The 26,274-nt window shown below is 39.7% G+C and overlaps 1 protein-coding gene across 1 annotated transcript in view; it reads left to right on the top strand.

Annotated features, from left to right (window-relative positions):
* Nucleotides 1-1,681: 1,681 nt before the first annotated feature.
* The window catches only part of FLT1 (fms related receptor tyrosine kinase 1), a 99,052-nt gene continuing 74,459 nt past the window's right edge, over nucleotides 1,682-26,274 (top strand). Inside the window, exons 1-7 of the mRNA XM_009483856.2 lie at nucleotides 1,682-1,754; nucleotides 6,023-6,119; nucleotides 6,416-6,636; nucleotides 16,041-16,165; nucleotides 22,385-22,547; nucleotides 22,635-22,771; nucleotides 24,217-24,391. Of these exons, the coding sequence (XP_009482131.2) occupies nucleotides 1,682-1,754; nucleotides 6,023-6,119; nucleotides 6,416-6,636; nucleotides 16,041-16,165; nucleotides 22,385-22,547; nucleotides 22,635-22,771; nucleotides 24,217-24,391 (991 nt within the window). The remainder of the gene's footprint in view (nucleotides 1,755-6,022; nucleotides 6,120-6,415; nucleotides 6,637-16,040; nucleotides 16,166-22,384; nucleotides 22,548-22,634; nucleotides 22,772-24,216; nucleotides 24,392-26,274) is intronic.

Below are 26,274 nucleotides of genomic sequence, written 5' to 3' on the forward strand. Positions count from 1 at the left end.
TGGCCTGAAGTACCTTTAGAAGAGTTGGTAATACAGTAGCTCGCCAAGAAGAGCTCTGAAATAAAGAAAACTACCAATAACACAGATTTCCTTACAAAATGGAGTAAAGCTTTATGCCCCATATGAGGTTAGCTGGTGGCCATGTCCTGGTTAAGGTGCTGCAGATCAGAGTCAGCTCATTTTCACTGGAGATGCACTGAAGGTCAACCCACTGGGTACTACCATGCTTCTAAGCATTTTGGCCGGATTCTGCACTTCCTTATTGGCTGCACACATGTGAGTATTCCCATTCCCTTCAATGCAATGACTCATAAGGAAGTGCTCATAAGCAAGAGTAAAGTCCTGCACTGCATTTGAACTGAATGACCCACATTTTAAGGAGCACAGAGAGGTGAAAACCCTATTAAGAAATCATGTGTGCTCTCTTTTCAGTTCAGGAGTATCCTCCACAAAATACATTTTTGCTGAATGTGTTTGAATCAGGAGGAAATGATATTTGATGGTAAAAACCACAAAGGATCAGTTATGTTTAACAAGCCTTAAAACACGTGCAAATCCAACAATGACTGAAACAATTACTTCATGATGGATAACTTTATTGCCCACAGATGGCACTTTAAACCCTGAAGGTCAGATTCTTTGTATACACTGAAGTTGCAAAGATAAACTGATCGTTCTTAACCTCTCGTTGTGCAGGTGAAAAAAGATTAGTCAACATGTTCAGAATAACTGGGGTGGTTGGACAGTCACTCAGGCTCAAATTATGAGGAAGATGTTAAAAGTAAAGGGCTACCAAACCTGTTAACTTCAAGGAAATTTCTAATAACTTTTAATATTTTATGGTTTTTTAAACTAAGCCGTAAAGGTGGCTTTTGGGTTTACTTTCTTTAGAATCATAGAATTGTTTAGGTTGGAAAAGACCTTTAAGATCATGAAAGGTAGCAGAAATTTACAATGTATAAAAGGAAATTTAAAAGTAAAAGCTGGAAAAATCAGAGTGGGGAAAATAATCCAGAATGTGGTCCCAATTTTAAGTTCAGCAGACCTATCCTTTTAAGAGAAATTGAAATTTAGCTAAAATTAGTGGTAGGTTGATCAGGTGTGCATGGTTATTCAGAAGTCTGTAGAACTGGACTCACACAGCATGTTGGAAAAATATAGACTTTTTTTTTTTTAATTACTTATAATCAGTGTCTAATGCTGTGAGGAGCAGGGAGTTGGACTCGATGATCCTTGTGGGTCCTTTCCAACTTGAGATATTCTATGATTCTGTGAAATTTTTGGTTACTTCATTCAGGAAGAGCATTGCCTTTTTTGCAAGGCAGAAAAAAAATTGAAGAAAGTTCATTCTTCTCTTCCTTTGCAGATATTATACCCTCTGCTTTCTTTAAAAAAAAATTTCTCCTTCCCTTATTTTAGACAGAATGGATGACTTTTGCAATCTAAATTAATGTTTGCTCATTAATTAAGCAACCCTGTTGACTGACTTTCAAATGTATCTAATAAGCCTTCCGAAACAAACAGAATATGCCCCCAAAAAATCACCCCTTTCCCTATGGGAGGAGATTCCTCAGTTATCAGGATTAATTAGTTCTCTTGTTGTCACATGAAAAGAAGTTGCACCCCCCAATGTAGGTCAGTGTGAGGGTAGGCTGCTGATGGTCGCTTAGTGACAGGCACAATGATAAGTGAACGTGTCCTGTTGAGCCATGACCCTTCAGAAAAGACAGTGTCAAGTAAAATGCCCAGAGAAGGTACATAGAAGGCATAATCCGCTTCTAAATATTGACAGTAGGAATTTCCCTGCTATTCTCCTTCTTTTTTCTTTTCTGGTAAACATGTCAAACTCTATTGCGTTTGTACTCTGCATCAGTTTTGAAGCATTTAAAAATGTAAGGGAGCTAATGACCCATGAATAGATAGGATGTCAAATAAAGCTATTTTTCTTCAAGACTTAGCATCTTGCTGGTAAAAGCATTGTCTCACACACTTGCAAAAGCAACAATATTGGCTAGAAACAGGATCTTTACTTCAGCTTTTTGTGAGTGAAAAACTAAATGAATGAATATATAACAAATCTGATATATCATGCCAAATACATTGATGTTAGGTCTTGACTATTAATATGATTAACTACTGGAGTTAAGTGTCTAAAATGTACTTGAAATCAATGATGAAACTCTGACTTATATCAATGGGAGTAAAGTTAGACAAACATTAAGCACTCCTTAAGATCCCACCCACAATATTTACAAATACTGCAGTGTCTCTTACATAACATGTGTAAAAGCGCAAAAGCTTGAATATGTATCCAGTACATCTGGGTTTCTTTTAGCCTGCAGGATAGGGTGAAAAGATCTGTTGGGTTTGGGGTTTTTTTTTTTTCATTTGATTTTAATAACTGAGGCAGATCTTCTGACATACAGGCTTCCAGGCTGTCTTGTTTTGTATGCTTCATTTAAGATAGATTTGAGATTTTCATGTGGATGTCTTTGCTTATAGCCCCATAGAGTTACCAAGAGAAAAGTTTGTAGCATTTATAATGTTTTCTCCTCCTTCACCTTTGGCAGCCTTTGAAAACAACAGCAGCCCACATTCCCAGGGCTGGTCTCCTGGTCCCATTGTGGGTCAAGCATGGGCATGGTGCTGCATGGCTGGCTTTGCTCCTGGGTAGGGTGCTGGTGCCAGTGCTGGTGCTGAGCAAAGCCGAGCACTCAGCACTGCAGTGATGACCAGGCACTGCAGACTTGCTTTACTGCCTTGCTCTCAGCATAGGTCACTTACATGTGTTTTCCACCTTTCCATCAGTTTTACACTGGAAGCAACCTACGTGCTGCTCTCTAGCAACTGGGTTGAGTGTTGCAGCTCTAGCAGCTGGGCTTTGATCCCGATGGGTTCCTCTGGCAGACCATTACTGATTTTTTTTTCATATATATTGAACTGTTTGTAAACACTGTTGCATGCTTTCAGATTTTCTAGAGCCTGAAATAAGAAGCAGTTCAGGCAAGCTTGAGGCCTGAAGTAAAGAACAAGATTCATAAAGCTGGATATAAACGCTGTCTTCTTGGGGGAGTATCTGAGCCTCCAATTCTGGGATGACAAGAGGAATGTGAATGAAATGCAGGAACATGGTGGTTTCATGAAACATCAGATTGTTTATTTGGAGGACATTCACAAACCCTCTCAACCAAAGTGCCTGGGTTGCTCTTCACAGAAGCTGCTTGAACTCTTGTAATGTCTTAACTCAAATTCTCAGTGTTTAGCTTCAGCGACATTAGTTCAGAACTGCCAATGAGTAGACTCATAGATCATAAGCGTCTATGGGAGGCTATCCCATAAAAGCACAGTGTGCTATTTGGCAGACCCAGCATTTCAGTGTTGAGATCCTTAAATGGTAGGTGAGAAAAATGTACATTTGCAAGATATCACATAACAAATTGATTCTTCAAAGAGTCGCTGCATCTTTTTTTCTCCCATCTTAACATTTCTAGTTAGAATTATGATTATCTAGACAAATCACAGAGGAAGTCTGCGTAATTGTACAGTATCACTATTCAAATTTCTGGTAATATTTGTGGTGCTGTTCAGAGAATCTCTTTATTCTGGAAAGCTGTTATGCCCTTGCTTGAAGCCTGTTTAAGTGAAGTACAATTTAGTTTATGTCTATATTTAAGTGTACCCTTTAAACCTTCTTTTGAATAGGGATGGGTGTTAGTATACACAGGAAAACTACCAGAGCCACAGCTTAAATAAGATATACAGGGCTCAGAAAAATGCAGATCAATGTAACTAACTTAGATGCCAAAGATTAGTTAAAAGTTAGTTAACCCCTACATTGTACATTTCCTATGTTGTTAAGGAAGAGAAACAGGTCTCTGAAGACCTCTAGCAAACAGTTTTGAAGACCTAATCGGCTATTTGCTTCTTTTCATGGGTTGTGCTAGGTAGTCCCAGAAGGTGATTTAGGTCTCTTCTCTCCACTGATGTTATAATGAATTAGTAGGAAATGCTTACTGACAAACGGAGCACAGCTGGCTCCTCAAAAAAGACCCCCAAAACCAGCAGATGAGGGCAGTACCTCTTTACCTTTTGTACAAAATCCTTGTACTTTCAGCATCTGGCTCCAAAAGTGGAGACAGCTTCTAGGCCTTGCTCAGAGTGAAGAAGTTCAAGTCCGCATCTCAGAACAAAGTTTTGCCGTTCAGCCTCTAATCTGAGGCTGCATCTGCTGCTGGGTAAACACTGCTGAATTTGGAGCAGCCATTGACTTTGGAGGGTTTATACAACTGAAATTTTGTCGCCAACCTCAGCTGGAGTTGCTGTCTGAAAGTTCCTTCTATAGTCAATGAAAGAGGGAGGCATTTCCAGTGGGCAATCCATAGCAGCCAAATAAGATTCATGTATTTCTACTATGTTTGGGGCATACAGCTGCTCATATTTGCCTGCAGCAGGGACCTCTTGGAAGAGCTCAAAATAGCTAAACTGAAACTGTACTTGACTGCATTCTAGTGGAAAATCCACATTACCCTTGTTTACATGATGCTGCTTCTCTCCTATGTTGACAAAGGAATACTTTGGAGTAAAGTGATCTAGGGTACTCGCTGCTCTTCTTTCACAACACTGAAATCTTCATAAATTGCACTTGGGTCCAGATTTAGACTTAAACTGGTTTTCAGCTTTAACTGTTTCAAAATATTTGCTTGTTATGTTCCTAGCTTCTGGAACACTTTGCTGGCAGTGTGAGGGCAATGGGATGGCTCAAGGACGGTCTCTTCTCTAAGGCATGCATTTCTGTCTGCTTGCCATGAAAGCTTTTGCGGCTATAGCCTGTTATGGGGCAAAGATAAAATATTATGCGTTTCCAGCACTTGCTGGCTTGATGAGAGGGAAAGTCTGGTGTTCCTCTAGTCTTCTGACCATGGGGCTTTTTCATGGACTTCCTAAAAATCACCTGTGAAAGACTGCCGGGATGTTTTCAAAGGTTCTAAGCCACCTCATGTTATACTGACACCAAGGGCTTCACCCAGCACCATCCCTGGAAGTGTTCAAAAAATGGATTGACGTGGTACTTTGGGACATGGTTTAGTGGGCATGGTGGTGTTGGGTTGATAGTTGGAATGATGATCTTAGAGATAATTTCCAACCTTAATGATTCCTAGTTTTTACTTTCATTAAAAAATAATCCAGCCACCAAGCCAGGAAACATGAAATTACTTCTCTACCCTTAATTGGTTTAGTGGTGGACTTGGTAGTGTTAGGTTAACGGTCAGACTGAATGATCTTAAAGGTCTTTTCCAACCTAAACAATTCTATGATTCTATGACTGGGGCCACGTTGGCATACCTGCTTTCTCCATAAGCAGCAAGTCTGGTACGGAGGGTGCCTTGAACTTGTTCTCAAAATTTATTATAGAGCTGTCCAGTTACCTTTTGACACCACTTCACTGGTAGGAAGCCTGCAGCTAGTGAGGGACTGTAGGTAACAGTGCTGTGACCTTCAGTCAGGAAGAGAAGATCCTTAATCTCCTTTCACTCCTTCCAGGGCAGTTCCAGCTTTGCAGCAAGTTGTTTGAGTGAGAGTTGGGTGTCTTAGAGGTCAATGCGTGGCTCTTGCCATGGAAGTGGCTGACTTTTGCCCTTCCCATTGAAGGGGCTGCCATGGTGGTGTTTCCTAAGGAAATGCAGCCAGCGGTGTTTGAAGGCATGCTTCCTTGGTTAGATCTGTAGACACAAGGTCCTGAACTGTCTTCATGGTACACTCAGTGAACAATCTGAGGACAAAGTCAGTGACTGAAACTTGCATAGCTTTCATTTCTACTTTCTTTCCTGAGTAATTCTCATGGAAGATTATGTGAGTCCTGAGTCAGGATAGCAGGATTATTCTGAGAGCAAAAGAGTATGTGTGGTAAGGGGGACATCCCACTTTCCTCGCTTTCCCCTTCCAGTATAACATCATAAATGCAAGTGGACTGGGAACAGGATGATTTGCCATTGTTAATGCTTTTTTTTCTTTGCTTTTCTAGGATCTAGTTCAGGATCAAAATTAAAAGTTCCTGCACTGAGCATAAATGGCACACAGCACGTTGTTCAAGCAGGCCAGACTTTAAATCTCACCTGCAGGTAACCAGCTGAGTTGGATTCTGATAATTTGGCTGGGAGTTTATACACCTGACACTTTCTTTTTTTGTAACTGGAATTAGAAAAAAATTAAACCTTATGTTGTGGGGAAAGGTGGGGAGTGAACTTCAATGGCAATTGTTTAATAGTTCTTTGTTGTTTCTGTTGTTGTTTTTGGAAAACAAGATAAAAGAGAATGCCAGAAATAGCCTGATATAATAAAAAAGAAAGCTTGGGAACTGGAGCTATATAATTGCAGCCCAACATAATTGTTTCTGCTTCCTTATCTGTATTTGCAGGGGGGAAATGGTTCATTCATGGTCTTTGCCTGAAACTCTAAGTAAGGATAGCAAAAGGCTGAAAGTAATTAAATATGCCTGTGGAAGGAATGGGAAGCAGTCCTGTAGCAGTCTGACCTTGAGCAGAACTCAAGCAAGTGACACTGGAAACTATAGCTGCAAATACCCAACAAGTCCAGCAAAAAAGAAGAAGGAATCTACAGTCTATGTCTTTATTAACGGTAAGATTACATTTTTTAACGCTTCTTGATACTTTCACTTTAACACAGCAAAATGGATAAATAAGGCAGTTCAGCTGTGGTTAAATACAGGGTTTTGAATGAATTTTTCAGCCTTGCAAAATGTCATGATAATTTACCAATTAATATATAAAATCTGCTTTCTCAGAACTTGCAAATACAAATGCTAGTGTTTCATCTGTTAGGAGAAAAATGAAGAAAGAAAAAGATCCAATCCACCCAGTCTACTAAAGTAAATAGAACTCTACATGGAAGTAGACTAGAAGTGAATCTGTGAAATGAGTATCAAAGAAATCGTGTCTTACAGAATCGGATGATGACTGATGAAAGCCATATATCTGGTACAATGTCCACTTTAACCTGTCTGTGTAAGATTATAGATTTCTAGGCAGCTGAAGGATGCCAAAACTGTCTATCCAGATCACTGAATTATTTCATGCTGTAGAAAATTACTATTTGCATGTTAAATCAAATTCAAAAATGTACTCTGCAGTCCATGTTACACAGATTGTAAAAATCTAGAATAAATGGAATCAAACTAAACACAGAATTGCGTTCAGCAAACAAGTATTGTGTAATAGATGGGAAATGCTGGAATTAGGTCAGTTAGGCTATAACAGAAATTGTTTTCTGATCCTGTTTTCTTCCAGGATATTAATCAGACACTTCTCAGAACAGTTGAATTCAATAGACACAATAATAAAAGAAAAAATTATAAACACTTTAGGGATTTAATTTAATTTTATACTTTAGTTTTTCTTGATTTTTACAGAATAAAATTAATAGATTACTATAAGGCATCAGGATTCACAGATTTTGAAAGCCCATATTACAAGGAATGTGCAACTGGAAGTTTTCCATATTATGTGTGTGCTGCTTTTAAAGAGTTCGCATCCAAGTGAATTAGCCTTTGTTTTCATTTTGTGACATGGAGAGTGGGACTGGTGCTGTGAAAAAGCAAAATGAAGTGGACCTCTCACTACAGTGATAGAAAATAAGGTAGCTCCCCCCATTACTGTGTGTTGCTTTATTGAGAATTATTGAATAATTCATGTTGATCATGCTGCTTTCCTTCATCTGAAATATACTGCAGAGTATTTTTCTCACCCACCTATTTTCATATAACTCACTGGATATCCAAGTGCAAATGCATCCATGGAAGCATAACCAAAGTAGGTTATTCATTTTGTGACCAACATTTCCTGCTGCCTAGGAAAACTGACAATTTTCCTGGACAACCTTTGCAAGTTCCCCATCATGGGACCTTTTTGAACCTCTCAGCTTGGATGTCATCTCTATCTGAAATCTACCCACAATCCTCTTCATTCACCACATGAGAAGAGCAAGGATGGTTGTGACTCTGACCAAGAACCTCCCTGCTAAACCCACTTTACGATATAAGAGATTCCTTTATGTTCTCTTGGTCTCTTTCCTGTTTGAAGTGTTAATTTTTCTGGATCCTGAATTTTTACAAATGGAAAATACAAGTCTTTCTAAGTCTTCACCGCTTCCTGAGTTGTATGTAGTTTGCTTGCATCTGAAAGAGATCCTCAATTAGATGTATGTGAACCAAGGTTATCTGCTTAATTCACGTAGTGATGGAAGAGAAACATATCATTGGAGAAATAATTTTTGGACAGCCCCTCCATGACTCCCACCTCCCCGCCCCCCCCCCCCCCCCCCCCCCCAGTCTTCCTTCACGTAAGGAAGACTGCCGGAGTGTCTTGGTTTTATTAATTTTTCAAGGACATTCAGTCATTAAATGTTGATGTCACTGTTGAAGATAGGATTAGATTATGTTTCTCCTCCTACCTTACTTGCCAAAAACCAGTAAAATGTTTAAGGGACAAAGCTGTATCAAGCTTAGACCTCTTTGGCATCTTAATTTTCTGGATTTGACAGTCCTTTTGATTGAAAACCAATTTCTTAACACTTATGTGTTGGTTGTGTCCTAGTAATCACATGTGAGAGTTAGGACAAACTACTGATAATGAGGAAGCTGCAAGGTAACTACTCATTTAATGCCTGTTGAAAGTGTCACTCTGCCCTAAGGTGGGGAAAGGTGTGTTAGTCCTCCAAAAATTTACAATTTCAGGAAGAATTGTCGAGTAGGTTAAAAAGAAACAAGATACTGAGTACCAAAACTCACCCTTTCTGATCAGTGTAGTGCTAGCATTTGGAAAGAAAATACTTAAGGAATCTTTTAATATAAGTCATTGTTTCTGTGAACATGCATGAAATGCAATTATCTGTCTCAAGTGGGAGTGAGATGGGGATAACAAAATCCTCTGTGAAGACTACCTTTCTTGAGTTTAGTTTTATTTTAAATGAATTTGTGGGTGCTTAGGAAATAAACATTTGTAAAATCTGGGTCCCTCCTAGTTTTGTATTGTTTCCTGTGGCAGGACGTTGTGTCAGTCCATTTCCCATATTAGCTGCATGTGGATCACCGAGGTGCCTGTTTCCCATGTCTTAGCATGCTGCAGATGAGAACAAATAGTTGCTATTTACAAAGACAGAATCCAAACCAGGAAAGTTGATATCGTTTGTACAGGAAGTCATCACTTATTGTTTTAAAAATGTTATTCATTTCCGTAATTACAGTGATACTGAATATGAACTGGATTTAAAAAAAAAAACCAAAACAACAACAAAAAAACCCCAAAAACCCAAACCCACTAAAAAAACCACCCCAGTAAGTCCTTTGGTTCAATAACGAGTGTATGCTATGGCAGAAGATGAGCTTCTATGGACAGAAACAAGATGCAAGACAATGAGAAGGAGACTGCAAATCCTGTGTGCCCCAGGATGACTTGAAGTATTTTTTAAGTCCTCTTTTTGGGTGATCAAGAACAGGCAGGCTGGTGATGTTTCTCTGAGGAGCTAGTCCTGACACCACCCTTCTTTCAGCTGGAGAGGTCACTACTGAGTTGCACAGGGGAGTGAGCGCGCAGCGTGTGCCACAGCAAGTCTTGACCACACACAGCTCAGGAATTGAGACATTAAGTGAGGGGAATGAATTCTCTTAAGAGCCTTGGACTTTGCTCTAAGAAAACTGATGGTCTGACTTCCACCACGAGCCATGGGAAAAATCTGAAATGAGGCAAAGCCTCTTCGCCAGTTTCTTCACTGTCTTGGACCAAAAGCTGCTCTGATCTTTGTTTTGTTATGCAAACGAAGCCTAGTAGTAATATGCAAAGATTTGTAATGAAATCAATGTACTCACTGTGTACAATGGAATGAGGCATGGGGAATTTTCTGCTTGAAAAGAGGTAATTATGGAATAAAGACATTTAAGAAACATGAAATTATCAGCAGGCTGTTGTAGATTTCCCTGGGGACAGTGCTAAAGGCTTTTCTTTCTGCCTGCCTTTGTTCTGGTATCTCCAAGCCACTCCTTTTCAGGTGCTGGAGCTCATTCACTTTCTTCAAAAATGTGCAGTTCTCTTCATTCTCTACTCTCATCATCTCTTGCCTTTGATCAGTTGTTCCCGTGGTATGACAGAGGAAAAGTATATGAGTTCAATTATATTGGTATGTCAAGGTTAGATTTTTGCAATAATTTAAACAAATTTTGATTCAAGTTTAAGTGTTGCTACCTCTTGTGATGAAGATAGCTTTCAGCTATTAATATACAAAAGTAATGTCTTAATTCTACTGCAACAGAGAATTTTTCTGTAAGCGAAGTTGTACTTGGCTTTAGGGTATTAGCCCATTTCTTAGTCAAAGTTCTCCCTCTCCTTGTCTCTCCTCGTATTCCTACTGTGCCTGTCTTCTGCCCACATGCTTTTCCTTGCAAAGTAGACACGTACTGGTACTTCAATCAAGCGCCATTCAAAATATTCTGTTTTAAAATCAGACCTCTAGGCTAAGTCAGTTGTCTATTCTCTTTGTGTACTTAAAAGATAGAAGAAAAGGCCTTCCAGTAAGTATTTCTCATCACTGACTTTACAAGGAATCTGGAGAACAAGCTTACAATAGATGTCTTGCTTTGAGATGATTTAAGTCAGGTGAGACAAATCAGAGCTGGGTAACTAAAGGTACAAGTCCTGAGAGTACTTGTACTCACCAATGCCTGGAATGTCACACATGTCCACTAGTTTTGGATATTTGGCTTGAGCTGTGTCTGAGGTTAGACAGTCCAGAATGAAGGGCTTTAACACTGGTGAATAGTTCAAAATGTAAGCCTTTGAAGTGCCAAAACATCTAGGGTTTTGAGTGCATTTTCAAACTCTAGAGCTGTATTCTGCAAGTGCTGAGCATATGGTACCTCCTTGGGAGGTCCACTTGTTGACAGATAGCTGGATCCAGCCCCAGAACTGACATGGATTTAACATTTGGCTTGAATAGATCAACTCCTGTAACCCTAAAGGTACTATGTTGCAGAACAGGGAGGACATCAAAAGAGTTCCCCAAAAGGGTCTCTTAAGGTCAGAAGTGTCAAAGTCAAAACAATTCAACAGGTGAAAAAAAGCAGTGAGACAAAACACCCTGAAAGCTGGCAGAAAGGGAGATTTTCTTCTTCTTTTTCCTTTTCTTCTTATTCAGAAATAATGTGCTTAGAAGAACCTGCTGAGGCCTGGGAAACTCTTCCTCCTCTGTGCCTTTTTTCTGTCTTTGCTTTTGGCACAGTATTTTTTAACATATGAGCAGTACGGTTTTGGCTTACACTGTCAGAGTCAATAATATGATAGCACTTCTATTATGAAAAGGAAACTAGTTGAAATTAAACTATGCTACAGCTGTATCAAGTATGTGGACGCATTTTTAGTGTCTAATGAGGTTCTTGTTACAAAACAGAGCCCTCTAGGACTTGCTGACGTCAATCACCTATAATTGCCGTGCTTTTGTCATTGCGTGTACATGGACTTCACATTATAGTATGCTGTGAGCTGTGCATGTGTGGATGCCTTGGCAGCACCAAAGGCCATGCACTAAATCCTCTAAGGTCCTTCTTCCTGACCAAGGCTTATAGCTCCTACTGAAACAGAAATACATTTCCAGTATAAACCATCATGAGGGAGGGATACATCTGAAAAAGTGTTCCTAATGTCCATTAGCCTTTCTAGAGATTGCTTTTCAAATATAGTAATTGCTCTAGTGTGAATTCCTGGCTAATGTGGGTAAGAATATTTTTCCTTAAGAGTTTTAACTGTTTTATGTGTGTTATGGACCTACGTCAATGATAGCATAGTATAACTATCCCCAAAGGAAAACAAACAAACCCCGCCTAAAAATCACTGTACAATTATGCTAGCAATGATTTGTGTCTGAATGTGCTCCAGATATAAAGTATTCCACTCCTTTCTTCCCCCCCCCCCCCCCCGCCGGACTTCTGTGATTTTTAATTCATATCTCAAGTCTTCCTTCAAGGTTTAGAAAACATTTGAATTTGAAGAGTACTATTTTACAGGCTAAGAAGAGACAAGAGTGGAAAAGCCCTTCTTGTAGATGTGTTGTGCTTCCAGACATACAAAATGGGATTTTTTTTTTTTTTTCTTAAGGAACATAAACACCTATAAGTGAGCAGGTTGAATAGGTACCTTTCCTAGGGCATGATTCATCTCATTGTAAAACAGACGTCTAAAATAGGTCAGGTGAGTCCCATGGCAGAATTCCCCCTTTCTTCCCAGTGACCACACTAACAGTTTGGCCACCTAGCTTAGTGAGAAATGCCTATATTTTAGATGTGTAAGTGAGATGAGAGCAACTCTTGGTGTAGAAGGTTCTCCTTGAATTATTGCTGAACAGCCCTACTAAATTTAGCTGGGATAAATAAACTTAGAGTGAATTCCTACAATGGAAAGGGGAATTTGGTATTTGGCCCATTAATTTTAATGAAGTTTGCATGTCTGTACTTTAGTAAAGACTTTGGTCCTCTTCATGTGCATGAGGGAAGAGGGTGTTATGTGAATGTGAGGAAATTGTTTTGGCTCTTTTAGCCTGAAAAAATCTTAATGATCAGCCAAGTGTAAGTAGGTATTTTGGAAGAACTTCCAAGGACAAACTTTTGGAGATTTCAAGGAGCTCAGACCTTCCTGCAGAGACTTTTCTTCTTGCAAATGTATGTGTAAGTACTCTGACTTTCATAGCTCAAATTGTTAAAAACAAAACAAACCCAAGAGCAGTAGCTGAAGCTTGTGGAAATAAAGAACCTCTCCATCTTTTCTGAATTTGGCATTTCAGTATTGGCTAATTTAGTTGTTTGTGCAAACCCCATAAATAGCCTAGATGGGTTACTGATACCAGACATAATATTGCTTCTGTTAAGTCTCTTATCAAGTTTGTATCTGGCTGCCAACCAGCTTAATAAAAAGCTGCTATTTATGTTCTTTAACAATATAGCAAGTGACCTTTATGGATTTTGTGATTTCATGAATGCTCTTTGTGGTTTCATGTTGATTGTAACTGAGAGATACTGTAAGGTACACAGTCAGACCAGCACACAGTCGTTAATTTCAGGCACAATTTAAAAATACACTAAACAGACTTTTAAAGTAACCTTTATTATATGCAAGTATTCTGGCTATCCATCTTTCATTTTGCTACCCTTGCAGGCAGCTCTGAAGCAAAGAAAAAAACCCAAACAAACAAAAATAAAAAAAAAACCAAAGTCAAACCTCTTAGATCTTCCATTCCAAATCCCGATGGAGCTGAATGTGTAACTTGGATGTGGTCTTCAAGATAGGTCAATCCATGATGTTCCTTTTATGACTAGAGCTTTCTGAACATAACAATGAGTGAAGCTGGCCCAGAAGACTGCTGGCAGGAGGTTAAGTCATCCCAGATGCGCCACCAGCCAGCTGTTCAGGGAAGGATGGCATTTATCTCCCCTTGGGAAGGAATTGGGAGGAAATGTAGCAGGAGCCACTGGCTAGGGCTATGATGGGAGGGAATGAGGAAAAAAGAAGCAAGGAATGCTATCATTTGGGGGACAGAAAGATTCCATGTTGTTGGCATGCCGTGCCAACGTGGCATAACCTGCCCTGGTGCTGCTGTGGATTTGGCTTTGCCTGATCCAGGCTGGTAGACCCTGCACCAGATTCTGGTCTTGAGACACCAAGAGTATCCCCTTACAGCCATTAAGATGGAAGGAGAATAAAATCAAAGGGAATCAGGAAAAGCCTCCACACTCATCATGAACACAAAACTGTGCTAGGAAACCTGATGTGTATTCCTTTTAATCAAAAGCAGGAAGACATTTGAAGCACTTGGGGCCATCAAGTGCCCTCCGGCCCATGGCGGAAGTCCCCAGTGATGTCAATGGGAGCTCTGCACGCGAATAGCGGGGGCATGGAGACGCCTTGGTGTACCACTGCAGGGAGTATACCAAGAAAGGCTGTGGCTGAGCTCTAAAGCCTACCGAGAGCAGGCAGGGAGTTCAGTTGACTTTTATAGAGCACTTCATTGACTTCTCCAGGCGTGAACGTGCATTTCCATTGAAGAAGAAGAAAAAAAAAAGCCAAGTGTAGTGTTTTGTGCTTGTTTCCTGTCCCTGCCTTCAGATGGGCAGGAATCCTGTGAGGTCTGAGCCACACAGCCCCCACTGCCTCGATATTGGCATCAGTCAGTGGTGACACTGTGTCTGCAGACAGCACCGGTAGTCCCCAGAACAGCTCTTCCTCACACTTGTAATGATCTGGAGATTATGATACAGGAAGCTACTTTGCAAAGCTTGCTGGTTTTGGGCAGGAGCTCTTAATTTTGTGACAAAGACGAACGAGTCTTTGGGGAGTAGTAAATCTGTTTGTCTGGTGATGTTAAGGGGTAGGTGACCTCTTCTGTGGCTGCAGCTCCTGAAAAACAAAAAAGGATCTTTTCACCATGCTACAAACAGGTTCATTCTTGGTCTTTTCTTGAATCATATTGCAGAGGAAACGTCAGTCTAACAAGTCCTTAGGGTATTTTTTATTACATACGCATCCTCTATTACTCATAAGTTCCTTTTGCGATCTCAGCGGACATTTAACACCTATTATTAACTAAAGCATTGTGGCAGTCTTTCATTTCAGAAAGTTTGTGTAACTGTTTCATTAAACCTCTTTAGGAAAACTTCTTCCGTATCCTGGGGTATATTTGAGATACAGTACCTTAGGATTCTGCCCAGTTGAAATTCGAGTAGAATTTGCTTCTCTTCCTGTTTGATGTCTCAAACAAAAATATTATTGCATATAATAAGAAAAGAAGATCTGAAGAGCAGAACAGTTTTATGACACTGGGAAGTGCAGGTCATACTTTTGAAAGAGAAGCAAAAGTAATGCATTTGAAGAACTACTTGAGTGAACATAGGTCAACATGCAGTCTGGGACCTGAACACTGTAGTAAAGTATTGCAAGTTAAGGTTTTGTAAAGTGTCAGTTCTTGCTAGCTTTACTCATTTCTTTTCCAAGAAAGATTGCCATTGTTATTTGTAAGATATTTGACTGAGTGAAAATAATAGGATATGCCTGAAAAAACATTGGAGCTGTAGGTAAGCATGGAATTAAGGTCTGAATGTTCCACTTTTTTAAGAGTTAAAAGCCAAACCTTATGTGAATTTTGAGGTAGTCTGTTTGCACTGGGACTCAAACCGAACCTTCAGAGCTGAACACCTGCAAAGAAGATTTGGAGGCAGAGCCTATGGCTTGAGCCCCTCTTTGTTAAGTGGTCCAAACAATAGCAGCAGCAGCAATGTTCCCTGTTCCCAGTGCAAGCTATTTATGACAATGCCCTTTGTTAAAGGGATTGTTCGAGGGACGGTGAATTACTCTGCCAAGCTTTAGTTATTGAGTCGAAGGGAATGAATCTTTTCCTGGCATTTTCATTTACCTTGTCATTTACAAAAGAGACATATAGGTATTGTGATAGTGGGAAGGAGAAGAATAATTAACTCTCACTAGTCTGTGTTCTCAGGGTTGAAAGTATGGCTGGATAATCACAGTAGATTCTTTCTCCTGGTGAAGTCAAAGTGACTTTTTTTCATCAATTTCCTTGCAGAGAGCAGGAGCGTGTTCTGTTTAAGGGTTTCTTGATAAGTGAATTTCAGTCACTTCCCATCTAATTATTCCTCCTGGTGATAATAAAATAGAAATGCCCTGAAATAAGAAACACATCTCTCGGCAGTAGAGATGATGCTGTAATGGGAGAAATGTACTTTACCTCTCCTGGATTTTAAAGGAGATACTAAAGTACTGCTATTGATATTGAGTGATAAATTTCCAAATAGCCGATAATGTTTTACTAAACTTGTTTAGATAAAAGTAAACAGGAGAGTGATTTGAAGACTTTGTCTAGCTTTCGTTGTGGACAGAGTTAGTCAGCTCTTTCAAGACTGTATGCACCATTACAATTTCCATGCATTGTCTTAAGAGTTCATATATTAACCTTTTCTTTTTCTTCTCTTGCAGATACAAGCAATCCATTTGTAGAGATGCACAGTGATATACCTAAAATAATACACATGACTGTAGGAAGAGAAATGATCATTCCATGCAGAGTCACAGCACCAAACATTGCTGTTACTTTAAAAAAGGTACCTCAATCCGAGCATGCTCTGAAAGTGTTATTGTAGATGATGCTTTCTGTTTGTTTACAACTATTGTAATGTGTTTGAAATATTTCAACAACTTAGTATTTCTTAAAAAAGATTTCTGGGTGTCAGTGTGTTTAGAAATATTTCAACCTTTGAGGCGTTGTCTCATGTCTCACAGAAGGTCTTCATTAAATCTCTTACACTGGATGGGAGTTTTCTGAATAAACTTAAACTTTTCGTACCATTTTATTAAATTTTCACTGACAAAGGTTTCTTAAGCCCAGGAAGGAATTTCTTGTTAGAAGAGATTTCCTCCCACCTCTTCCTCTGCCCTTCCTCTCCTTTCCTCTTCTGTCGTTTGGAAGAGCTGGTAAGTGCAGTCTCTGGAAAATTGCTGGGGCTGTACAAGGATCTCTGCAAGCCTTTGCCCTACCTCACTCCCACCAGTGACTTTGCTCTTCCTTTTCCATACAAGTGCACTTATCATCAGGCAGGGAATGGCTTCTCTTTGTAGGGAAGTTTGTGCAGAGTTTGAGACGGTGGGGGCAGTTTTAGAAAATCTAGACATTTTTCATGTTTCGGGGAAACCATTTCTTTCCTAGGTTCCTTGAGAGTTACACGGACAGCTAACTGACATGTTGTCTGTAGTAAAGTGCTTGGTATCAAGAGAATGGTGCTTCTTTTTTTTAAAGTTCCTTTGTTTGGATTAAAAATTAAGTGGAGGTGCCAGTAATGTTTTGTTCCTAAATAAAGAGAGTTCTGTACATAGTAGCATAATTGTTCATCATTGTTACAAGGAAAAGAAATTTGTCTTTTTATAGAATAACATGCAATTGCCAAACAATGCCACCGTAAGATGCTTATCTAGATCAATAAAAGTCTTTGATTCCTCTTTGACTATGGAGTTTTACACCAGCCACAGATCTGATCCTGTGTTTTAATTTGACCCAGAGGTTTACAAATTCTATCCAGTGCTGCTTTGCTAATGTAGATACTGATTTTTGCCTCTTGGTTTCCACCTGTTAAATCACAAGAAGAACGCAAAATGCAGAGAAAAGAAAGTAATCTGACCTAGGATATTACCCTGTTCTCCTGCAAGAAGCCCACCAGGGATGGGTGATGCACAAGATTCTGTGGCTATAGAATCAAAAGTAGATGAGGCTTGGCTTTCCATAGGGTGACTATTGTAAAGTGGGAACTCATTTGGGTACTGTACTGTCGCATCTGAAATCTCAGCATATTAAATTCCTAACTTAGAAAATTCCTGTCAGGTTTCTCTCTTACTAAACAAAACAAAAAATTTTTTTTTATCCTTACCTGGAGAAGATTGAGACATACCTACTTACTTTTTTTTGTATCAATTTGCCTTTAGCTTGGGCTTGTGGTGTAAGACGCATCTTTACACCATCAAGACCAGATGTAATACTCTGGGAAGGAGAAAGAGGAGGTGGAGCCAAGTCTTGAAAGAAAGGATTGGTTGCTTACATGTTTTGCATTCCAGGAAAAACAAATGTGTTCCCTAATTGATCCAAGAATTTCCTGAAGTATGTAAGCTACAATGCGTTACATCATATCTTACTTTATTTATCATCTGTGACACACATGTATGAAGATTCCAGCAAGTTTTTGCTCACATAGCAATTAAGAGATGTGTTAAATGCATTTCACAGCTGCAGGCAAACTACTTCTGGAAAGCTGGCAAAAGCTATTCTGTGTGTTCCATTTAGCAATAAAGGAAGAAGTCAGTGTCCACATAATGCAGTCCTCTGGAGCTGGAAGGAAAATCCCAACATTAGAGTAATTAGATTCTGAATTCTGTATTACCAGGAAGTCAAAATATGGAATATTCTTTGGTAATCTCTCTCTTCTGAAAGGACTCGTTAGCACAGTTGCATAAGCACCGCCTCCAGCATTTTGTTCCTGTGCAGTGCTACCTCTTAGTTTTAGTGGACCAATATGGGGAAGGTTTGTTGTCAGTCTTCAACACTACAAATGATAAAACTGCATCTTTACCTTAGTCAACAGGCTGAATATCTGTACAAAGTGTATTCTATAACATGGCAATCATATACAACTTAGGAGGAGTCTTAAAAATCAAGAAGCTAATAAAACAGGGATTGGGCAATGGGGATGGAGTTTTCTTTCCTATTTCAAATCCAGCCTTCAGGTCCTGTTATAACCTATATTTGCAACAGCTGATGGCCATGTCTCTTCATCATATGAAGACCTGTGAAATCAATTGATAGTTTTGATCTAATGCTTAATAGACAGATATCCAGAGCCTCTGAAACCATCATTCCTATTAATATGATTCTGGCAGCCTCATTCAAGATCCCTAAAATAAGATAAACCTTATTGCAACTAAAGTATGCAATTCTGCCTCTTCATTTACTCTTATCTTGCTAAACAGAGAAAGCATCACCTTTTGGTACAATGGTTTGATCCCTCCGTTTACTCTCCTTTTGGATTCTCTGTCATAAAATCAACAATGACATTCACAGTAATAGAGGTAAATAAGCTTCAGCATAAGGAATAAAAAGAGGGAAAAAAAAAACCCCAAGGTTGTTGAGAGTCACACACCTGGACAGTCTGAATTCTTAATAATGCCACCTCATCCTTTCCAAACTGATGGATGGGGAAACATGAAAGAAAAGACAAGCATTCAAAACTCTGATGTGCATGTTTACTGTATTTTCAGCTGGCTCTTTCCAATACAATCTGCCTTTGGAGACGGGGGGAACCACAGCTTGATTATATACTTTTGACCATATGTATATACCCAAAACCTTGTGGTAGTACTGTGTTAATGCTACTAGGTATCAAAAAGGTTCAGTGGTTGGTGCTGAGCAAAGTAGGAGGCACATTCTATACCAAAAGAAACTGAAGTCTAGTTTGAAACAAAGTACAAAGAAGGTAAAAGGCCAAGACTGCACTGGGAGCCACAGCGATGTGGTTCATGTAGATAAGCATGTAGGCAATAAATTCCATGTTTACTGCAGCCATTGCAACAAATTGATTCTTTGAATGCTTCTGACTACCTGCTGGTACCCATCTGTAAGCTATCATTTCAGCTGGATTTATCCTCTGCTGCTTCAGTGGAAATCTCACTGTTCCAGCACTGAGTTTCTTGACAGATTTCCTACTTCTCTCTGTGATGACCAAATGGCCAAGTTTTTTGACAAGGCCCTGAACTACAGTGGCCCTGCTCTGCATGGGCGATGGACCAGGTGACCTCTAGAGATCCCTTCCAACCTTCATTATTGTGTGATTCTGGGATCCTCTGTCCTGTACCATCCATGCGGTGATCATCATGGTGATGATGCAGTGTCTCTAGGTGGTGGCCTGGAAGCTGGTTTAGGGCAGAGCAAAGCTACTGTCTTTCTCTGAAAGTGGAAAACAGGTCTTCTGAAGCAGTGGGGTTGGCAGAGGAAAAAAGTGTGGAGGAGAGCTGAGTAAGAAACCAAAGCAAGTAAGAAGAGAGGGTAGAGCTGTGAAAGGCTGTGAGGGTAAGCACCCAGCCACGGCCCTTCACCTCTCTGAGACAAAATCCTGGTATTTCCACCCTCTGAAAGGGAGCTGTTGCAGTATCTTGTTTCCCCAACTTAGCCAGAGACCATCTGTGTGACAGTGGTCTTTCACTAGTCATAGACTTCAGTTTTCTAAAGTATTCTGTACAGTAAATTAGAAATGTCAATTTATGCTTTTGTGTGTAAGTATATGCAATTTTTAGTCTCAAAGCTGCAAAAAACTACACAAAAAGATGTAGCTCTAGCTCTCTTTGAGGGGTGTTAGATGAGTAAACTGTGCAGGCAAAGATTTGCCTCTGGAGCAGGTAAGCCTGTTGGATATACAGACAATTGACAACATTTGGTGTTGCAAAACAGGATCACATTTACAAGCACTTTTTTTCCAAGACCCGGACACTTCCTGGGTGTTTTGGTTACTTTCCCATTCCTGGAGTAAGGCTAATACAAATTCAGTAATCCATCAATTAACTGATTAATATAAATATTCCCTGGGAAATATCAGTTTAGGGAGACTCTGAAGCTCTGACTTGACTCTTTCTTCATGGTATATATAAAAACCTGTAGAGGAATATGCTCAGAAATAGTTTGGTTTCCACCAAAACCATAAGAGGATAAATCCAGTTGAAGCCCTTGAAAGCATAACTATGAACTAGTTAAACGAAAGCTTGAATATTTGTTTTATTTAGAACAGGAACGGCAACAGAGCTCCTGGAGTCCAGATATTGTTGAATGGTAGCCAGCAGGCTACAATGTAATGGGCTTTACTTGTGTGTGTGTAACACACACTTCCCTGTGATTTGCATGCTTATTATAGTGTCTTATCAGCTGTTGTAAAGATAAGCAATTCTACCACAGCATTTTGTGCTCTGTAATTATTGTTCATTTGATTCATCGTGCATTTCTGTTGGACAAAATGGCATGAGATGAGTGGAGGTGATCTCAAGGGCAGCTTTCAGCGTGCATTGAGCAGGCAGCATAGAGGGTGCCGTGTTTTGGAGAGATGCTGTAGCACGCAGGAAGGTGCTGGGCAGCCACGCTTCCCCCAGCCTCTGGCAGCCACCCATGCTGGCTTTGGCCACAGGAAGGAGAGTGCTGGCCAGCATACAAGTGCTCTGCTCAAATAAAGGGGAAGAAAGAGGTGAAGGAGGCATAGTGAGACCAGGTGCACAGTGGGAGGTGATGGGCTGCAAGGTGCTTAGTTGACCCAGAGGTCTTTGCTCAGGGCACTAATTCACTCAAACTCTACTACGTGGCATCTTTAGAAATATATTATTTTTGCCATAAAAGCAGACTTTATAAAAGTAGAGTCACATCCAGGCTTTGTACTCATGGTGTGATCTCTGTCTTATCGAAATGGTGTGTGTTTTATCGGAATGGTGTATCGAAATGCTGTCTTATCGAAAAACATGATGTGAAAACAAGAGGTCTTGTCTGAGCTTCAATGCCTATGTCATGCTTTGCCTTTTCACGGTTTTCTTGATACCTTACTAAAATGGGGCTTAAAACTCAAAGGATCCTAATATAAAGTATAATTTATACTGCTGACAAAGTGAACACTTGATCCCACGTGGCAATATTTTAGTCTGTATTAGATTATTTCAGGTCTTAATAAAAACACCTGATGGCTTTACACTAATTGCTTGTTGGGTCCTCAACTCTGAGGGACTTAGAATTGCCAAATTTTTAAAATGTGCTGAATACTTTTTCTGTGGAAATGTGATGTATTTAGTGTTTCAAGGTGTTCTTTCAAAATCTCTAGTCAATATGTGTGTTAACTAAAGGAGGGTAGGTTTAGACTGGATATAAGGAAGAAATTTTTTACAATGAGGGTGGTGAAGCCCTGGAACAGGTTGCCCGGAGAGGTAGTGGAGGCCCCATCCCTAGAAATATTCAAGGTGAGTTTAGATGGGGCTCTGAGCAACCTGATCTGGTTAAAGCTGTCCCTGCTCACTGCAGGGGGGTTGGGCTAGATGATATCTAAAGGTCCCTTCCAACCTAAAGCATTCTATGATTCCTTATGCGGTATGATCAGTAGTTGTCAATAAAAGTGCCCAAGGAAACTTTGTGGCTTTAAAATTTGCACTTCATGTTGTATGTAATGCCTTAGACATGTGTACTCTGTGACTTGTCAGCTTTGGAACAGCCATTCATGTTCTTAACTTTTTTTTTTTTTTTTTTTTTAAAACAATCCAGTCCTTTAGGCAACATAAACATGAGAAGCATCAGATTGAATCCTGGCAGGAATTTGTTAAAGCCACAAAATGACAGCAAATTAAGTCCATTTGTCACCTCCATTGAAAAACATGTAGTTGTGTCTCAGTGGTGAAACCAGGATACTTAATTGCAAAGGTTCGCCAAGACGAGCACTTTAGCTGCCAACCAGGAGCCAACAGAATGGCAGCCCAAGTGCTGAGGCTAATGATAGTGTCAGTCTATTGTGTCATAAATTACATCCTGTTATAAATAATGAAATCTTGGAAACAAATAAAACATTCACATTCTTTACCCAGATTTTTCCTCTATTTTGTGATGAAAATGTGACTTGAAAAATCTGCACAATTAAACGTCATCCTTTCTACTTTGATTGGCATTTTTTAGGGTGTTTTTTTCCCATTCCTTTTTATTAGGCTGCTTTGATTAGAGAGTGGTATGAGGATGAGTTGTTTTTATGATGCATGTTTGACACTTCCAGATTCCACGAGAAACTCTAATTCCTGATGGCAAGACAATAATCTGGGACAGCATGAAAGGCTTCAGAATACCTAAGGCAACCTACAAATTCATAGGGCTCCTGAGCTGTGAGACAACCGTTGGTGGACACAAGTATAGCACAAAGTACTTAACGCACCGAGAAAGTAAGTAGTATTCTCCACTTCCTGTCTTTCAGAAAGCACTCTGCCCTGGTGACGTTAATCACTTTTCTTTCTCTTTGTCATGTGCAGCCAACACAATTTTTGATGTTCAGTTAAGCACCCCACGTCTTGTCAAGTTGCTGAAAGGAGACAGCCTGGCAATTAACTGCACTGTCACTGCAGCCTGGAACACCAGAGTGCAGATGACGTGGACTTATCCTGGAGAGGTGAGTGCTGTGGTTGAAATGAAGAATCTAGGGGTTTCCCCTAGATGATGCTGCATCTAGCATCCCGGGAGGAATTTTGCCTCGAAATGCTTGCCATGGTTCGCATTCCATCGGTTTGACCCTTGCTGACATGTCTTTAAAAGTTTCTTTTTTTTCTTTCTGGTGCCTAATTGAATAAGTAAACATGTTTACACAATATACTTTGGTTATATTGCATAATTGTGAGTGAACGCTGGAGTTGTTTCATCCCTGGGAGCTTCTTTTCAACCTGGAGAAATGGTAGAAATTTATCACCCAGACCCAGGCAGGGACTCTCTCTTGTGACAAAAAAGTTTTCAGCGAGGCTGTCTTTCTCAACACATTCATTTCAAAGACTGGCAGACAGTCAGGCACCTGACTCAAGCATGTTTAGAAAAGATATTTTGATTTAGCTAGCCAAAATCTCATTTGTTAAGTGCCACATGAACAATCCTCTTGTTTTGACAACTACAGGAATGATCTTGAATATGCTTCTCCTCCCCCCACATTGGGAGCATCCTCATAAATATTTGTCGCTTACAGAATAACTGCCAGGGAGTCCGTGTAAAGCTGATAAGAAATTTGACATTAGTTTAAGGTTTACAACTCCCATTCCTTTCATGTCAGTTTGATTTATGCTGCTGATTCAAGTCAAGATCATTTATTATGTCACTCATTGTGCCTAATCACAAGCTGAAATTATGATTACATTATATAGGGAAGATTAATGCAATTGTTTCTTGCATGCTGTAGCCATTTTTTCTGGCATTTTTTTCACCTCAGAAATAAACAACTTAGCAATAAGAAATGTTCCAAATATATTATATTGCTCATTGCTGCCTTACCAAGCCCTAGCTGGGCACCTCACTCGTGAAATTTTGGTTTGCTTTTATTTGGATGGTAACTGGAGGGTGCTCAATGTTTATAAGACACCAATGATGTCCTGGGTTAGATAAACTTTGAGGCCAAAGGCTGAGGGGGAGTTGCAGGAAATAACTCCTCAGACTCACATTATCTTCAGTTCCACCATGTCATTCCCTTGCCAAATCTAGCCCCTTTTCCGTCTATAGTGTTTCCAGAATTCTCCCCTTTGTGTTAATGCCCTCTTCTTCTACATGTCTGCTGCCTATGGACACTGAATCCAGGCACCAAACTATGTGCCAGTGACTCTGGGGATTTTTATGAGCAATGCTGGACAAGGCGCAATGGGGAGCTGGCCAAGAAAGGAATGAATTGCCATATAATGTTACTTCTAATTTTTATTTTTGACCCTCTGGAAATGTAAGGCATCTTTTGCATGTCTGTGCTGTACGGAGGGATCTGGATTTTTTTTATTAAGGTATGGTGGCAGTACAGTAAGATAAAATCTTAATGATCATGAAAATTGGTTTGACTGAGCTCCTTCTTGTTCATTTTTGCTTTTATAGGCAAGGAGGAGAGGTTCTGTAACACAGCGCATTGACCAGAAGAATACAGAAGCCAATATTTTTTACAGTATCCTCGTTGTTGACAAAGTGCGTGATATCGATAAAGGCCAGTATACCTGCCACGTGAAGAGTGGGCCATCAATCAAAGCTGTTAACACAACAGTCATTGTTTATGGTAAGAAATGTTGCAGATTTGTAGAATACTGAATGCTCATGTACCAAGTTCAGTCATATGATAGCTTGACGCAAAGTGGAAGTGAATTTATAGCATGTTCATCACTGGTAGAAAAAGGAGGGAGACCAGAGAGAATATGTGCCTTTTCTTCCATGACTGTTTTGTATTGTTGGCAGTAGAAATGTTAATATTCAGTTTGATCACTCTTGTCTGCTAATTACTGTGATGACCCTGTCCTCAGTCAGTTCTGGCAGAAGCAATCAGTTAAACTGCAGTTTGGGGGGTGGGGGGGGGAAGTACAAGCTGAATTAAAACAGAAGAATCTCACTTCCTCTTCTACAGTACTTCTTTATTGTTTCCTATGAAAAATGAAGAAGGAATAAATACACTAGCTCTACATGGAGCAGGTAGCTGCTAGACTGTTCAAAAAACTGAAACAAGCACAAGATACTGCAACTCATTAATGTGGTTTTACAGTCGGAGCCTTCAGCGAGTTCCCTGTGGTCTGCCTGGGCTTCCTGAGAGATATAGAAATTCCTTGTGTTATTTCAAGTTTACATGAATTAGGACTTTTGTGCCTTGGGACTCTATAAGAAGCTACCTTCTCTGTGGCATCCTGTTACAATCAGGACTAGCCAGGATCTTTGGAGCATCATTGGTATTAATGACCAAGTGGTTGCGGGTGTCCTCTACAACAGATGTGTCATGGTCAGAATATTGATTTGTTCTATCTTTTCAGTGGTCTACCTTTTCTCTCTCATCTGGAAGTATGGACTAAGCACCAGATGATGGTATTCTTAGAGAGTATTTTAGTCCATTTTCTCTGTTTAAACGTTGGACTAAGTCGCTAGGAACATAAGATGAATCATGATATCAGCTTCTTATATTCTTGAACAGATAAATCTGAAGCTATCAGAAACTGAGTTTTAGATTAAAATTAAAGTCAGAGAAGCTGGAACTGTTGAAGCTACCCTGTAAACTGTCATTCACATAAACAGCTCCATCTATGGGATATCCATGTTAGAAAGAGCCTGGGTGAATAAGGGTTTGCAGAATAAGGGTTGTATCTTTAAGTATAACCTGACTTGTGTAATTAAACTACTGATTTGTCTTGTGCATGTTATTTTCAATGTACATGGCAAGTCTGATTAAATACTTCACTTGTTTAATAGATATCCAATATCCTGATGCAGTCCATAATGTAAGTAAATACTGCACAATAGGTACTATCAAAAGGGCACTCAAACAATTTTTCATGTTTTGAAATCTTTATTTTGCTTAAGTGCATTTTGGGAAAAAAAGAAAAAAAAAAGATTTTTCAATATATTGTATGAACATTCTGTTTTATTGCCTCTGGTTAAACCCATCAACTTGCCAGAGAGTTTGAAATATGGGGCAGTACAACTGGAAAAGAATAAATTCCAGCAGGTTGAGATTGTTCCAATGAAGTGATAAAGATTTGTTTGTTTGATGAAACAGCTGTTTACCAATGATACAGAAAGTTTCTGCTTTTTCCTTTGCTGTTTCTCTGAAGGTCCCTTAAATCCTCTCTGGCAGAATATTTTCTTTTGGAACATTCATTGATACTTGGCCTTTAGGGGTGGAGTGGTCATCTGCTCGTCTAGTTCAGCTTCCCATGTACCGCAAACCAGCTTCTCTCTCTTGTGTTGAAACCAGTGCCTCTTATCTGACTGAAGCACAATATGAATTTTGGCTAGAGCATGTCTTCTCCAGGCAGATTCATGGCCTGGGAACTGTATCTCAGTTTCTTGTATATTTGTGGTATTCTTCTCTATATTTTTTAGATCTTTAGGAGGTTAGTCTTTATTCTTGCTGTTGCCGTGTGGGAACACCAAAATTATTGAGGGTCATTTTTATTTGGA

The sequence above is a fragment of the Pelecanus crispus genome, chromosome 1 (assembly GCF_030463565.1).
Source record: "Pelecanus crispus isolate bPelCri1 chromosome 1, bPelCri1.pri, whole genome shotgun sequence".
Lineage (NCBI taxonomy): Eukaryota > Metazoa > Chordata > Aves > Pelecaniformes > Pelecanidae > Pelecanus > Pelecanus crispus.